Source organism: Labrus bergylta, chromosome 18 (genome assembly GCF_963930695.1).
Source record: "Labrus bergylta chromosome 18, fLabBer1.1, whole genome shotgun sequence".
Classification (NCBI taxonomy): domain Eukaryota; kingdom Metazoa; phylum Chordata; class Actinopteri; order Labriformes; family Labridae; genus Labrus; species Labrus bergylta.
This window is the reverse complement of record NC_089212.1, coordinates 6,810,907-6,826,664: the sequence shown is the minus strand read 5'-3', so window position 1 is coordinate 6,826,664 and position 15,758 is coordinate 6,810,907. Positions and strand designations below refer to the sequence as shown.

At 40.7% G+C, this 15,758-nt stretch overlaps 1 protein-coding gene across 1 annotated transcript in view; it reads right to left on the bottom strand.

The window, feature by feature from the left end:
- Positions 1-2,393: 2,393 nt before the first annotated feature.
- The window catches only part of rragd (ras-related GTP binding D), a 32,669-nt gene continuing 19,304 nt past the window's right edge, over positions 2,394-15,758 (bottom strand). Inside the window, exons 6-7 of the mRNA XM_020641266.3 lie at positions 14,684-14,832; positions 2,394-5,513 (exon numbers count right to left, since the gene is read on the bottom strand). Coding sequence (XP_020496922.1) covers positions 5,362-5,513; positions 14,684-14,832 — 301 coding nt within the window. The 3' untranslated portion in view covers positions 2,394-5,361. The remainder of the gene's footprint in view (positions 5,514-14,683; positions 14,833-15,758) is intronic.

Sequence of the window (15,758 nt, the reverse complement as noted above, 5' to 3'; positions counted from 1 at the left end):
CTCGTGGGTGTGATTCTCTGCTCAGTTTTAATTAAACATGGCACTTTTACAAAACCGAATCAACAGCTTGTAAACAGAAAATGTTGAGTATTGACGTCATTTTACAAAATAAAAATAAATAAGAGTAAACACACATTTAACGCAGCGTGTCATGGCTGCAGAATTAAAAAGATATTTATTATCTGCAAGACAACAGATTCTTAACTGACAGTATAGTTGAATATCAATATCAATATCATTAGATATCCCCTTAATATTTGAGTTTCTACACTCTCACTGCTGCGCTGCATCCAGCTGCTGTTGTTTGACCATCACATCTGTTGATGTATGAGCTACTTATTTCTGTGATCGATGCTGCGTTCAGGTGATGAGGGACAGGAAGTGAAAATGGGACAAATCAGGACAACTGAGAATGCTCGTTATTCTCTGATTTTGTAACATTATAGGAGTTATTAATATTCTTAAAGAGAAGAGGAGAAGTGACTTTAGATCCAAAGCAACAGGGAAGTGTCAGAGTTATCAGTCAAACAGCATGAGCCCACACACACACACACACACACACACACACACACACACACACACACACACACACACACACACACACACACACACACACACACACACACACACACACACACACACACAGTTCAAAGAGCTCACCTGTGTGGGTCTACTGAAGGTTTGGCCCTTAATGCTGCACAATAAGCAGCAACTCAGACGGCTAAATGGTTGGTTAGAAGAAAACAAGTCAGAGAATCACATTAGCAGTTTTATGCATTGCTGTTTATCTGGGTCCCCCCCCCCAAGTCATATACTACATAAACTAATTTACGACTCTAATGTGTATGCAGCCTCAGGTGGAAGGTAAACGGAGCTACATTTGGATTCACAGAAGTTTTCTGAAAATGTGCCAATAAAACTGATGAAAATAAAAAGATTTGTTAGGTGCCGTAGAAGTTTGCGTGTTTGTTTCCTCTCTCTCCTGTGCTTTGCAGGCTGTACTCTCCCTATCATCTCTTCTGCAGCCTGTGATGGATCTCACCTGACAGAAGTTAACAATCAAGGCCCGGAGATGGAGAGAGCTGAGAGTATGAGCAGAATTCAGATGATGGGACTGACGGTAATTTTTGTATGAATACCGGCACATCTTGTGATGAAAGGAAATGAAATTGCAGACAAATGTGAAAAGGAGGCTACAAAAAGAAATAACCTTACATCAGTACCATTTTTGTAAAATGAATAATAAAGACGACAGTCAAACAAAGGAGGAGGGAAAGGAACGCTATTCATTATCTGTTGGTGACTCACCTGTTTAAAAAAAAAACATTTACCGAGTTATCTTCAGAGCTTCTTTTGCAACATGAAACACAGAATGAGAGGTTGGAGAAGTGACTTCACAGCCAAAGAAACAGGGGAGTGAAAGAGTATCAATCAAACAGCATAAGCACACACACACAGTTTAAAGTGCTCACCTGTGTGGGTGTCCTGAAGGTTTGGTTCCCCTTAAAGCTGCACAACAAGCAGACGGCTAAATGGCGTTTAGTTGGTTAGAAGACAAGGCAGAGAAACACATCAGCAGGTTTGTGAAATTCTGTGCAGACAATTTTTATTCTTCAGAAAACATTAAACTCACTTCAGCCTGTTGCTCTTCTATCAGTCGTTTGGTTTTAAACTGTCCAGGTGTTGAGAAATGTGTCTGTGTTTTGGCCTCCACCCTCATAGACTGGAGAAGAGTGCAGTTTAAAGGCCGGGTTGGTCATTTTCAAAAACTAGCATGAGTTTGAAAGTAGCATTCCCTCAGTGCTCCGTCAGCACCCTTCCCCTCCCCTCTGTGCTCCCTCAAAAGCCACTCCCCTCACTTGCATGCACTGTCAGGACCTAAAGACATTTTCAACCAAAATCTTAAAAAAGTGAATTTGGAGAAAATGACCAACCCTGCCTTTGACTTACTGTATACAGTTCAAGACACAGAAAAGCTTAAAGGGTAGTTTACAGACCATTCAGATCACCACAGTGACACACAAAGATCTTGCTTAAAGCACCAATATGTGGGAATTTGGTTTGATGCGCTTTGGCGCCCACGGAAGGTCTTTGAGTGCAACTGCACTTTTGTAAGACGCATAGTGCTGTTACACCTACGCAGCCTACCAAGATGGCGGTGGCATATTTCAATTCCACAAATTAGACTTCATCGCTCCGTCTTTTTCAGGACCTAGACATTTTTTGCCGCTCTTCACGACCGTGATCAGACACTCTTTTTTTCCCCTGCGTTGTCACCGAGTGGCAACCTTTTAGTAATAAAACATGACACCAGTGCAGAAGAGCAGTGCAGTGGTGGGACTTTGATTTATGAAACTAACATGTGTTTACACAGTCAACACACAGTGTCAACATCATGTTGAAATGTATTTAATCACAAATGTTAATAAATACATAAATAAGTAAAACATCGATAAGTTATCAAACAGTGAAGAGAACTTCTGTGACTACACAGCCAGTGGGACTCGAGCTTCTCACTCACTGTAGAGTCATGACTCAGAGAGACATTTAAACAGGATATACTGGATTTCTGCTGAATTTAAGTGTAAAATGTCACACATTCTTCCTATATCCTTGTATAAAAATATCCTACATTTCCTGTAGAAATCAACACGTGAATCATTAAAAACAGCTGTCTGAGCTGCTGCTCTTACAGAGTTCTCTTTATTTCTGTAGACTGTAACCTTTCTAAGCTCCCAAATTCTCAGAATTGCAGCAATTACAGCCGTCAACCCTGTCATGTGAAATGCTTTTATGTCCTTCTCTCAAGAGCACAGACGTAGCTCACAAAGATTTATACCGACACGCTGATGCCCTTTAAACCCTCTTTTCATTCAAAAATATAATACCAGTACTATTAAGATTTGTCCAAGGAGTGCACATTCCCGTCTCCTTAAACCCAGGCGTGTGTAGGGTGGGGTGGTCAGCGGTGGCATGGCACCCCCCTTGTCTAAATTGTCTGGACAAGCCCGTGCTTATTCTCCGTTTGAATATTCAATGACTCTGTGGAGGGTCCGGAGCCTGAGACTGAAAACCTTGTTATTATTAAAAATGTGACCTCATATCTATTTTAATCATAACTCCTGAAGGTTCAAAAATGTAACAATAGTTTTAATTAGCACATGCAGTCATATCGACATAATGACTTTATTATGTTGGAAATGGAAATATCCAATTTCCCTCATAGGGGCATAACCTTTCATGTAAACTATCAGTAGAAAGCATCATAAATTATATAAATAATCAGCAATAAAAACACATTAAAATAAGGCACATTATCAGTCTAGCACACTGAGCTTTTTCACTTTAGGAGTAATACATTTCTTCATGCTTCCTTGTTGTCTATCTCAGTTTGATAGTGAGATAAAAAAACACTGTTAAAAGCAGGGATACCTAAATTATTGGAGCAACACAACAGTCAGCCACACCGGATCATTTTTCCAATTACAAACTCGGAACATTACAGCAAAAGAATTCTGTACAGGCACATCTCCTGCAGATTGAAACACCCTTGTGTAATCGATCTGTTGTCCTGAAAACAGGCTGTTTTTAAAACTGTCCTGAACCTAGCTGGTACCCCGCCTTTTACACCAAACAAAGCCTTTCTAATTGGTTCACATCTGGAGTCTCTCCTCTTGAAGTGGAGGGCACACCAGAGTGATCAGGCTGCATGCAACTAAGAGATACAGTATACGGCATGTAAAACGGCAGGAAAAGGCACTTGCATAGATTGATTCTGAGACTCTTAAATCAAGCCTTTAAGGACAATGGTGAGCATCTTTATCCTGTTCTTGTTTTCTTTGGGACTATTAAGACTTGATCTATCAGCTTTTTCTCAAACCGTTCTGCCATTGTTGTCCCTGCTGCTGTGTTCACCTGGTCACATCCCCTCAGCCCCTACACTATCCTGTCCATACTGCATCTTACTACCGCATTACGTTTATTTTTGAGGATGTGCACAGCGGGGAGGACATCATGTGCATGTGATTGTGTAGTTAAAAGCAAGTGTATCTCCAGCCTAAGTCGGGGTCCTTGGTGCAGCCACCTGGTTCAGATTTATACTCTAACTCTTGCATATCATTCCCTCTATTATTGCAGTATTGGTGCTAAACATTACCCATGTACACACTCTGAACTGGATGAAAATCTCTGATAAACACATGCTAGAGACACCTCTTCGCTTGAAGAGACATATTTTCAGTCCCAATAGGCCTTAAGTCGTCTTAAATGACTCTTGGCGTTTACATACATGCAAAAAAAAACTCCTGAAAATTTCCCAAAATCTTCAAGTTAAGCTACATGTGTGAATGCAAACAGACTTTATCCAGACCTTTTCCTGCCAGCCTCCTCTTAACATTTCTGCATGAAGTTGGTGTTGAGCCGATGTGTGAATGCCGCAGGAAAACATTCAGGAAAATTCACTGTGGAGGAGAAGTTGAGGGCGTGAACATAAAGAGGCTGGAGAAACATGGGTGGGATCTTGTGCATGACGTGAAGCTTCTTCATATTTTCTTTCTGCTCACTCGTGTATTCTTCTCCATTCATTTGATGATACCGTGAATACGTCCAAATAACCCAGCATCTATATAAAACCAAAAACCACTCAATCAGTCGTTACTGTGTCAGACTCTGTTGCTTTGTCCACCATCTTGGATTTCAGCACAAACATGTTGATATCATGTGTTACTTACTGTCTGAAAGGAAACTTCCCACTGTGAGAGAAGTGTGTAAATAACCAACTCAGAAAGGTTTCAGCAGCAGGCTGTTTAGACACCTTCGGGAGTGCATGTGTGAAAATAGAGCCTTTTTTTTACAGAAAGCCATGGAAAACATCTTAAAGTCTGTCCTATGAACCAGCATGTTTGTCATGCCTCCCATCTATTTCTTTCCTTTAGTGTATTTAGTGAAGGATACACTCGACAAGCACAAGTTAAATCACAAAACTTGGCTGCTGTCTTATGTTTCTGTTCTTATTAAAGCTAACTGTAATGGTTAATAGAGACCATAGGTCTTAAAGTTACATTCTTTTCTCACTAGAAGCAGCTAAACCTGCCTGCTACATATAAAACCGAACTCTTCCTGTACGTTTTTAGCGGTGCCTTCTTGAAACTAATTTTGGCACATAAATGAGCAAGGTTGGTAAAAAAAAAAACAGTCGGCTTCTTCCTGGTAGGACGGCAGTCAAAGTCACCGAAGACAGAACAGACTTCATGATTCTCACTAAGGAGAAAACAAAAGAAAAGTGCTCCTTTAAAAGCAGAGGGACTTCTCCTGGATTTGTCACGATCCAGTTCAGGCACTTTGTGTGATTTCATCTTGTCCTCAGTTGGAGTTGTTGGTCACTCCGTTGGTCATACTTAGTTTGCTCCACCTTCTCTGACTGAGGAGTTTACGATTCTGTTGAACCTTGACTCGAACATCAAAAACCTCCTGGATGGCGTTCTTGAAGCAGTGGAAGTTGTAGTCGATCAGCCCTGTGAGTGGAAACAAAAGAGAGGACAGGGTGAAGTCTACGACATAGAAGTGCCAGCATCAACAGAATCTAGATAAAAGCTGTAAAGAGGAAAACCTACTGATACCACACAAAGTCTGTCTACTCAGGATATGAAAACAGTTACTTATTAGAGACAACTGATGTAAAAACTATTAACGTCTACAGTTGTCTTCCCCTTACCCTGGACAGATTTGAACTTTTAAAGTGGAAGCTGATGGTACACTCAGTAGTAAGGTGTGGGGAATCTGAGATTTTTGAATGCCACAAATGCTTACTATTCCGAAATGAGACCGAGGTCTTGAGATCGATTTTGAGTACTACAACACTACCATGACACACCCCACGCAGGAATCCCAGGTCTTCATTGGCCTGCTCATGGTCCACCACACCAGTCTGTGTGGTCTTTTATCTTTTTACATTCATAGCAAATGCACATTTTTCTTTGTATGCATTCCTGGTAAAAGCATCCTTGGGTCTCTTGAAGGGCACTTTAATACTCTCTTTATGACGTTCAAAGGGTGTCATATTCATCAGGACCGTTGTACAGTTATGTAATGTAGCTTTTTAAGTCTCCTCTGACAATGTTTGGTATGAGAGTGATGGCCTCTGCTGCACTGTAACAGCATGAGCCCGAATTATTGGCTTCACGGCTGATAGGACAACAAATTAGGAAATGTATTGCATCTAAAAATTGTAAGATTTTGGAAAGACATCTTAATGTGAAAATATCAAAGAACCATGCTGCATAGAAATCTGAGGCTAAGGCAGATGACAGTTGAAGACGTAAAATGAAGACAATCTCAATCTTGTAATGTTAAGAATCAACTGAGACTGTCGAAGCATAATTTGTAGAAATATGTGCAAATTGAAATGAAAACTTTAAGGCATAAGCACAGTGTGCTACATGCATGAAAGGTTTTCAAGAGCCCTAATTGTAAACAGCATCTGGTCTGTGTTTCTCTGACTCTCTCTCCTTCGATGTGAGTCTCAGTGGTTGAACATCTCCATGGGGATTTTTAATCTCAAAGAAAAAAAGAAGCCAAACAACTTCAGTAATTGTCAGTCACTGAGTGTTACTATCACCTCGTTACCATGCAACATACAGCGGATGACGTCAGACTACAAAACTAAAGAGAGAACAGGAACAGAAAGAGCTCGACTGCAAGCAGGAGCAAAGGCAAAGCTGAAACACAGAATAAACATTGAGAATAAAATCTTATGATTCCTGTTTTAATAAATGATGATGATAGGGGACACATGGAGGACATGTACACAAATCACTTCTCCATCAGCATTTCAGGAGATTGCGTTTTGATCTACACAATCATCCTCTGTCCTGAAACAGGCTTCAAAAGTGGGATTTAATTATGGAGAATGTCATTGGTCGTATGTCATCAGTCTTGGGCAAATGCAGAGGAGTTCATGCATAATACACCGAGAGATTAAGAAGCTTCACATAATCCCTTTATGCACTGAGCAATATTTTACTAATTACTACTGAACGCTGCAGGCACATTCACAAAGCGTTAAAAAAAGTCACAACCATCCCTATTAAAAACAAAGTCAACAGGGAGATTTGAGTTTTATTACTTCTAGAATCTTTGTTTGTGGTTTCCAGTGAAGCTGTAAGACTGTATGCAGGGTTAGACCAAGCAGCAACCTCAGGTGTTTAAAAATGAAGCCAATGAGGACGTGCAAAATCCTGCAGTCCGTCGAGTGTCCATTAGAGGCTGGCTCCAGGAGCACTGGAAGTCACAAAGCAGTTTTTACAGCATAAATTAACATGTTTACAGCCTGGTACAAAAAACAAAATTGGTCTGATTAGTCATCACTGGCACACACTGTACAGCTCCGTTTTGATTTCATTTAGTATATGTGTTATCCATAGTTTGGTCGTGAACTGACATGATTGACAGGTGGGCGCGATGTGACGGTTCATCAAGAGGTTTAAAACTCGCCTAAGCTCTAGTTCTCAGCCTGTCGTTGCTGCTGATGAGCCTCCGGAGCCCCCTGCTGTAACAGATGGCTGACGTCAGTCTGGCTTCGTCCATTAATATTTACACTCTATGGGTACAGTAATGTGTGGCATATTATATAGTTTATAGTCTTGTTTCTAATTAGTTATGTTGCAGAACCCAACACTGTGTCTGGGTTAATTACATCATACTGAGGTCCAAACAACTCTGACAGCTTCAGAATCTTCTCCATGAATTGTGTCTGCCCTGATATCAAAGAAAAAATGGTCTCATGATGTGAGATGCATCTTTGAACAACCAACTGAGGAAGATTTCAGGGTTAGGCTGTCTCAAATTTTCAGGAGTGCATATGTGAAGACAGCTTACATAGTGGAAGTAACACAATGTGTTCTATTAAGTGCCCAATTGTACACAGTAATTGATTAAACTTTACCCCTATGCTGACGACACTCAACTGTACATTGCAGTAAAGGTGGTTATTGGCTCATGTAACATTTCCTCTTGACAGCTGTGTTAATTCTCAAGGATTAACAGCTAAGATTCTTGATGAACCACCATAAGATCGTACCTTCTTTCTTTAACTACTAGATGAAGAAAAGAACAAGAGAGACTTATTCTACCAATGCAGCATGACTTAAGTAGGGTTTTCTCTGCCCATATTGATACAGTTGCTGACTTATTGTTTCACATGCTTTTTGCAATACAATGTTTAGAAACTTGCAGGTAGACTCCTGGCTATAACAAGAAAGTACCAATTATGCCTTCACCTGACTGGCTCCCCATCTATTTAGGATCAGACTTCAAGGTCCCTCACATGACTCCAGCTCCTTCATCCCTGTCTGATCTCATTAATCCTTATATCCCATCTTTTGCACAACACTCCCAGAATGTAGAGCTCCTGTCTGTCCCTGGAGTTAAAACAGATTCAACAGGCTGCCACTCCTTCCCCTATCATGCACCCTTTCATCTGGAATAACCTGCAAGCTGAAATCAAGCAGTCTGACTCTGCTAAGGTCTTTAAATCCCCCCCAAAAAATGGCCTTAAGTGTCAGTTATTCTTCGATATTTCAGGCTTTATACCAGTTAGCATTGTCTTTCCAGTTTGTCTCAGGCAGTATGTTTACATGATGTTTTAAAAAAAGTTTATTTATTGTGTTGGAAGAATATGTGGCTAGATTCGAAGAATAATAAATGGTATATAAAATAATGTTATCTGCATAAAAATGGACATTTCACTTGGGGATGGCAGAGATAAAACGTTTTGCATTTACTGAATAAAAGAGGATCAAGAACGGGTCCTTGTGGCACACCAGAGCCATTTCAAATTGACCACTGTTTTCAACATGATCTTGTAAATCTTTTTTTCCTTCACTGCACTCTAAGGTGATAGACTGTCTGTATTAACCTTTGCTTTTTAATTTTTTGCGTTTTCAATAAGTAAAACCTTAACCCTTTTTCTTTGAAGCATCTTGCCACAAATTTATCAAATATGCATCTGACACGATCCGTAAAGTTACCTAGTGTCATGTTTTGTTTTTTATTCATTTACAGTATTTAGTATTATTGTCTGTTCCTGTTTTATTTTGTACTTACCCTTGTCTTTGTGGCTGCGTTCGAATTGTCATTTTTGCTTAGGAAGGTTCCTAACTGAGTAAAATGAACCGGAAGCATTTAAGTTGCGGCCATGATAAGAGTCGTTCAAATTCTCAAAAAAAGCTAAGGAAAGGTTGGTCAATGCTTCCTTTATAACCTCCTTTAGCTTAGGATAGCACTGGACCATCCTTTACGAAAGGAGATGAGATATGCCGCCCCACAATTCCTTTCGGCCACAACATTTAAAGCGAGTCGCGCATCCGACCGTTCACGGAAATGAACGATGATCGTAATGTGACACAGATCAAGGAATAAAAAGATAAGAGACATTTTTAGCCAGATGATGTTTTATTCAACGTATTTAATTCACTTAAGAATGCTGTGCAGTTGTACATTTGTATGTTTAAAACATTATGTGTAGGTTATATCTTACATAAATGTAACAATTCATTTCATACAATCATATTTATGTTGATGTTGATTTATGAGTGGACAGGAAGCTGATGGTTTCACTTTTCTTACTTGTAGCCTGGTATTCTATATTGCTTTTATTTCAATTCCAACCTTGTGGTAATTAGTTTTTGGTATTTTGGTAAGAGGCACAGGGGAAAGTTTTTTAGATGCTCTTTTAGTAGTCCATTTTCTGAACATTGTAGTTTCACCACGGCAGACCCACGTCATTAACCTCCGCCGGCCCGTCGCATTTAATTACGTCGCCTAGTGGAAATGCGGTCAGATTGTCAGAGCAACGAGATCGCCTTTCCCTAAGTCCTTTATGAATTCTTCTAACATCTTTCCTTAACCTCATGATGTTTTCCCCGGCATTAAGGTAAAGTGGATAGTGAAAGGAGGTAGGAGGGACAATTCGAACGCACCCTGTCTTTCAGATCCTGCTCCTCATGTTTTCCTGCCTTGAGCCTCCCTGCCCTGATTGTGCTCACCTTTCTCTTGTTATCCCGATTGTCTGTATGTATATATCCATGTGTTTCCTCCCTCATGTTGCCAGTTCATAGTGTGTTCCTGTGTGCCACCTTGTTCCAGCCTTTTTCCCTAGTAGACTTATAGTGATTTTTGACCACGCCTGCCTTACCGTTTTTGCCTTTTGCCTGCTCCCTTTGGATTTGTTTGCTTTGAAGATTTACCTTCCTGTGTACCGACCTGGACTGTAATTAAACTCTGCCTTTTCCTGAACTCAGCCACGTGTGAGTCTGCTTTTGAGTCCCTGTCTCTGTCTGTTTCTGATAGCATCATGATTTGAAGTGACTCAATGTAAAACAAAATGTATGTTGAGTTTTTTTATTCGTTCAAAGTAAACGTCCCTCAGTTTGATTGTAAAGGGTAATGAATGAAGCTTTCCTCTTCGATTCTGAATATGGTAGAAGACAATGTAAAGAGTTGAAAGAGTTCCAGCAGACAAGTTCCTTCACCTTGTGTTTTGAAATTTATAATTCAACCGAAGGATTTCAGGTTCATTGAACCTTGGATCCATTTTCAACGACTCTCCAGCGCTTTCAACCCAGTCCCAAGGTAGAATTAACAAAACATGTTTTGCAAATTATATTCAAGTTCTTTTTTCTTGTTTTTACATATTTTTTGCACAACTGTTGATTTTGAAAAGTGTTAACAGAAAAATGCATTTTGTGCATTCAAAATGCTTTGAGAGTTCCTTTTTGTTTAATTTGGGTGGGTTAAGCAGCCCTGGAAGCCCAAGAATGTGTCATTAAAATCCCCCAATGGTTTGTACTGTGTGCTGCCTACCAAGATGTTGCTTCTGCGTTGCTATGTGTACAAGGACCAAGCCAAAAAACAAGAGGGCAGAGTTTTGAATGAGAAATTGTTTCCTGCAGTCGTCCTGACTCACGTCTGAACTGTCAGTTCAAATCATCTATTTCCAAGGTATGTGACAGAACACGGCTGCTTAGGGTTAAATCTTTCTGAAAAATAACTCATGAGTGTAAGACTTCGTTACAAATGAGAATGATGCTTTTACTGAACTCACTGGACTGTCTGACTTTTCATCGAGTTCAAAATGATGAACTGTGAGGGTAAATGTACAAATATTTTCACAGACTACTCCTTTAACGGACCAGTGTCTGATAGCTGTCGCCTCATATGGTCTTATAATATGTTACACTGCTGCTTTATGTGTCTGTGAAGTGATGGATTTCTGTCACTTTGACAGGAAATATTCCTCACTGCTCTGTTCAGCCATGACAGGAAGGAAGACATTACAATGCTGGTGGTATTCTCTACCTGAATCTCAGAGGGAGTGCTGTCACAGCCAGGGAACAGCCAAGAGCTCATATTAATGATGTGAAAGAAGTTTTCTCCCACAGGATGAACCACTGATGGGTTTTAAAACTTATTCTGAATAGAAGTCGTGATAAATGAACATCAAGATCATGAGTGACACTCCCTCCTCTTCCTACAGCGACTGCAAATTTTAACCTCATCATTCAGAAACATACTCGCATTAGTGTGCATTGGGTGATATGGCACTACCACGTCCCTGACGCCCATTATGATCAGACTGCGTGGTCCCCACAAACCACCACTGTCCTCATTCATGCACGGCCTGCTCCGAGGTCCACCTCAGTGGACAACAGGAACGACAGGAATACAAAGGAGAAATCCTTCCTGCATATTATCCCATATGCTCTTTTGTAAAGCGTCTTGAGATAACACTTGTTATGAATGCACGCTATACAAATAATGATTGATTTATTAAGGCCCAGCTCAGCTCCACCGCTTTGCCTGTTTCAAGATTGGTCGAACGTAAGATGGAGATAGCATTTCCAAAAAAGGGACCTTCTTGGATATTAAACGAGATAACAATTCCTGATAGGCAAAATTAATTACCATAAACTCCAGTCTTTAAGACACACTTTTAATAACTATTTTGTCATCTTAAAAGATGGATGGGTCTTATACACCAGTGTGACCAGTATACCAGAATAAAATGCAGACACACGCCATCATTACTGTGGGTGCAGCCGCCACCATCACACACTTCATGCAAAGTGACATGACTGAAAATTCATCCCCATTCACTGTGTATTGCAAGCTGTGCTGGGATTCAAAAGCTGTATGTTGTAGACTTTGCTGAACAAAATAGAAATCATGCAAGAAGGCAGTTTACACATTTTTATTTTCTGCAAAACTCCCCAGCAACAGACTGCGTCTTATATTGAAGATAACTGTTTTCCCCTATAGTTGATGATCATGCAGGTTGCCATGTCGTGGACACTGAAGCTTCAGTGTTTAGCCAGCTCTACCTCGGTCTGTAAACCTTTCTGCATCTGAAATGTGACTTACACCACAAGCATTTCTATACTAAATGATATATATATAAACAATGATTTCACCGCTTTCATGTTTAATGAAGAGCTTTAGGTGTAACTCCCATCATAAACTCCAACACAAGCTGTAAGAGGCATTTTTATAGTAACTGGGAGAAATGTTTGAAACTTCACAGCAGCTCCTCAATAAGATTCATTTAAAAATAATCAGGCGAGCAATGAGAGTACACATGTTGAAGCAGACTTCATCAGTCAGGACATCAAAAGGATTCAGCTGCTCACCTGCCGGGCAGCTCTGACTCACCTGACTGACCGGCAGTAAGAGAGTTAGCTTGAGAACTATGTGCTCATACGGTCTGATTGTAGACCTCTACATGAGAGCTCACACTATATGTGTTAAATTAGAACTGAGCATTGAAAATGGTCTATAGAGTTGCCTTCACAGCCAGCAGCTGAAATCAGATCAATGTGTATTTCAAATTTCTCACAAAGACTGTCACACACACTCAGCGTCACCGAACAAACACACATTAACTACAAAGCTAAATCATAACAAATATTCCCTGGCAAGCTAGAGGTCGGAGGCTATTTCCTGCCAATGTTTCTCTCGTTCATGACTTTCATGATTAGAATGGGAAGGCACATCAGACAGGCATGCCTGCCTGCTGTTTCCATGGTGATTTCAGGTGCTGTCGTACAGTTTGCCCAGCCGTAACCAGGGGAAAAAAGCCCTTATGTTGAGGGATCAGTTCGTGGCTCTGCTTTCACGGTTTAAGTGTGCAGTCATAGATATCGTGCCAGCAGCAGATCGTGCCTTGATCAGCCCGCGTGCCCCCCTGAATACTACAAAAAGCTTGTCAGAATTGTCCCATAAATTGCACAGGGTATCCCCGGATTTAAATTCCAAAAATGACTTTCTCTGTACTTAACATATTTGATGCTGTTTCTGGATATAACTAACATGTCATGGTTCTCCTTAAGAGAAGGTTCTTTTTAAGATTATTTTTTAAGATTTATTTTTGGGCCCTGTTCTTAAAGACATCTTGAACTGCAGACCATATCAGAAACCTTATTTGAACCTCCGCTGCAGCAGGTGGAGAAGTCAAGCCGTGTCACAACACTCACAGCCTGAAATCTCTGACGCCTGAATGGCCTCTAAATGATGGCGTATGAACAGACGATGTCCAGACTCCATCAGCAGTGGAGGATAAGTGCCCTTCAGTGAGGCAGTGAACCCCCCGCTGCTCCAGGTCAGCTCCCTGCAGCTCACCTGCACACTCCATCATTACAAAGCACTCAGGGCAACAGCAACAGAAAAACACAGAAACACACTCTGAGCGCAGTTCCGTCTGTTCAGGAACAACATCATCTGTATGGGTGTTATTCAGGTTCTCTGCAGAGTCTTTGAAACACAGGGACAATCACTGCTTCACTCTGTGAAGAAGTCAAAGTAGAATTAAATGGAATGAAAAACTGTAAAATAAAACTTCAAAGTAACAGCTGATCTATTTATTTGTCAAAAGAAACAGCTGATCTATAGGAAACACTGGTGACAATTTTTTTCGAACAATCCACAGACTGCAGTGTATCTAGCTCCACCTTTAAAGGGTCATATCGTTCAACTTGGCATCCCAACAGAAGGCTGCCAAAAAAGGACGGTACCAATCGGTTATTTGGGCACCATTCCCAACTTTTGACAATGGAAACAGCAATAAATGTAGATTTTTTAACTGTTTTTCTTCCTCTTTAGGTCATAATCATGCATTTAAAGAAAACGGTGATATACTGTAAACTAGATTAACCTTGTGCAGTGTTAGAGTAGATTGAAAAGACTCCTTAATTTAATTTAACAAGTGACCAGCGGAGGTGGGCAGTGCAACTCCAGGCAAATAGGTCACAGGCTGTAGGTCCGCAACTTACAACCGTCAACATCATCATTAGATAGCAGGATTAAGAACTCCACATGGGGAAGACAGATGGTACTAAAAGAGCTACAGAAACTGCACATGTGGGACTTTGCTGAATGTAATGGAAATCATCACAAAGGAAGCCAGAGTGAGCCTTTTTCTCCTCTGGGAGACCCTCAACAGCGACCGTGTCTTTTACCGTACACCTGTGCAATTCATATCCTGGATTTTACTGGACTTTCCGTTTTCTAGTTCCACACCGTTTAAGATGTTTTTGCTAAACGTCCCAGAAAGAGTCTCCCACTTTGCAACTCTACCCCGATGGCTGAGCTCAAGCAGAAAGGAGGGTCTGTTGTCATGAGAGTTGAGACTGACCTTTCCTCTCGAAGCTCTCCCTGCGCACAAAGCAGACCATGGCGAGGAACTTGGTGACCTCCTTCAGGTACATGACTGTGGTGTTGTTCAGGTGGATGATGGCCATGGACTCCTCGTCGTAAGGCAGACCAGCTCCACTGTCCGTCACACTGAAGGGGAGGAGACAGAAAGCAAAAGTAAAACATCTCACACACCAGATAGGGCGAACTTCTACTGTGGCTCCAGTTTCAAGTGCATCAAGAGACGCTCTGGGAGTGGATACGATTTTTGTTTTAGTTGATCCTACTCGAATGACAACTATGAGTGATTTTAGTTTTCAACAACAGAAGTCAAGAGGGCTGCGAGGTGGAAAAAAGAGAGACCGAGGTACTAGGAGTAAAAGTGATTGCAGTGATTTAAAGGCAGACAGAGAAGAAAAGACAAAACTCAAGACGGGGACGTTGGACAGAGAATATGCTCACTGACACACAGAAACAAAGATGATTTTCTTCATTCCACCTGATGAATGTTCGTTCAGTCTTTTTGAACCTCACGTAACTCATTTAACAGTACACAGGCCCACGTGAATCAGTCAAATAAATACTGCATTAGGCTGAAGGTTGTACTTTAGCTTTCAGTAAAAGCCTTCAGAACTGACAGGGTGATTGCAAGAAAAAGTGTGAAATAATCGAGTCTGATGCATCGGCTCATGAGGACGAAGAGAAGAAGACATGAATAAAACATTCATGTCTTTAAATTAAATTGATTTGAAATGTTCTCTTTTACTAAACCACTGTAAACAGACAGAGAAGAAAAGAGTCTTCCTGACGTTAGCCACCACAGGGTCATTATGACTGAGCATACAGGCCTCCTTTTTGTGTTTTATACATAAAACTGGATATAAACTTCTGTCACTTCACCTTTTGAAAAACTTGCTGTAATGAAATAAATGTGAAGTCTAACGAGTTTTATGAATATTTGAAAGCACTGAGGTTACAAACAAATCGTGCAGGGAGGGTGAAACAGGGAGTATGATTTAGGAAGTTTCTAGGAATGTTATTTACATTCAATTTCTAAATTCTTCAGGTCCTGAATC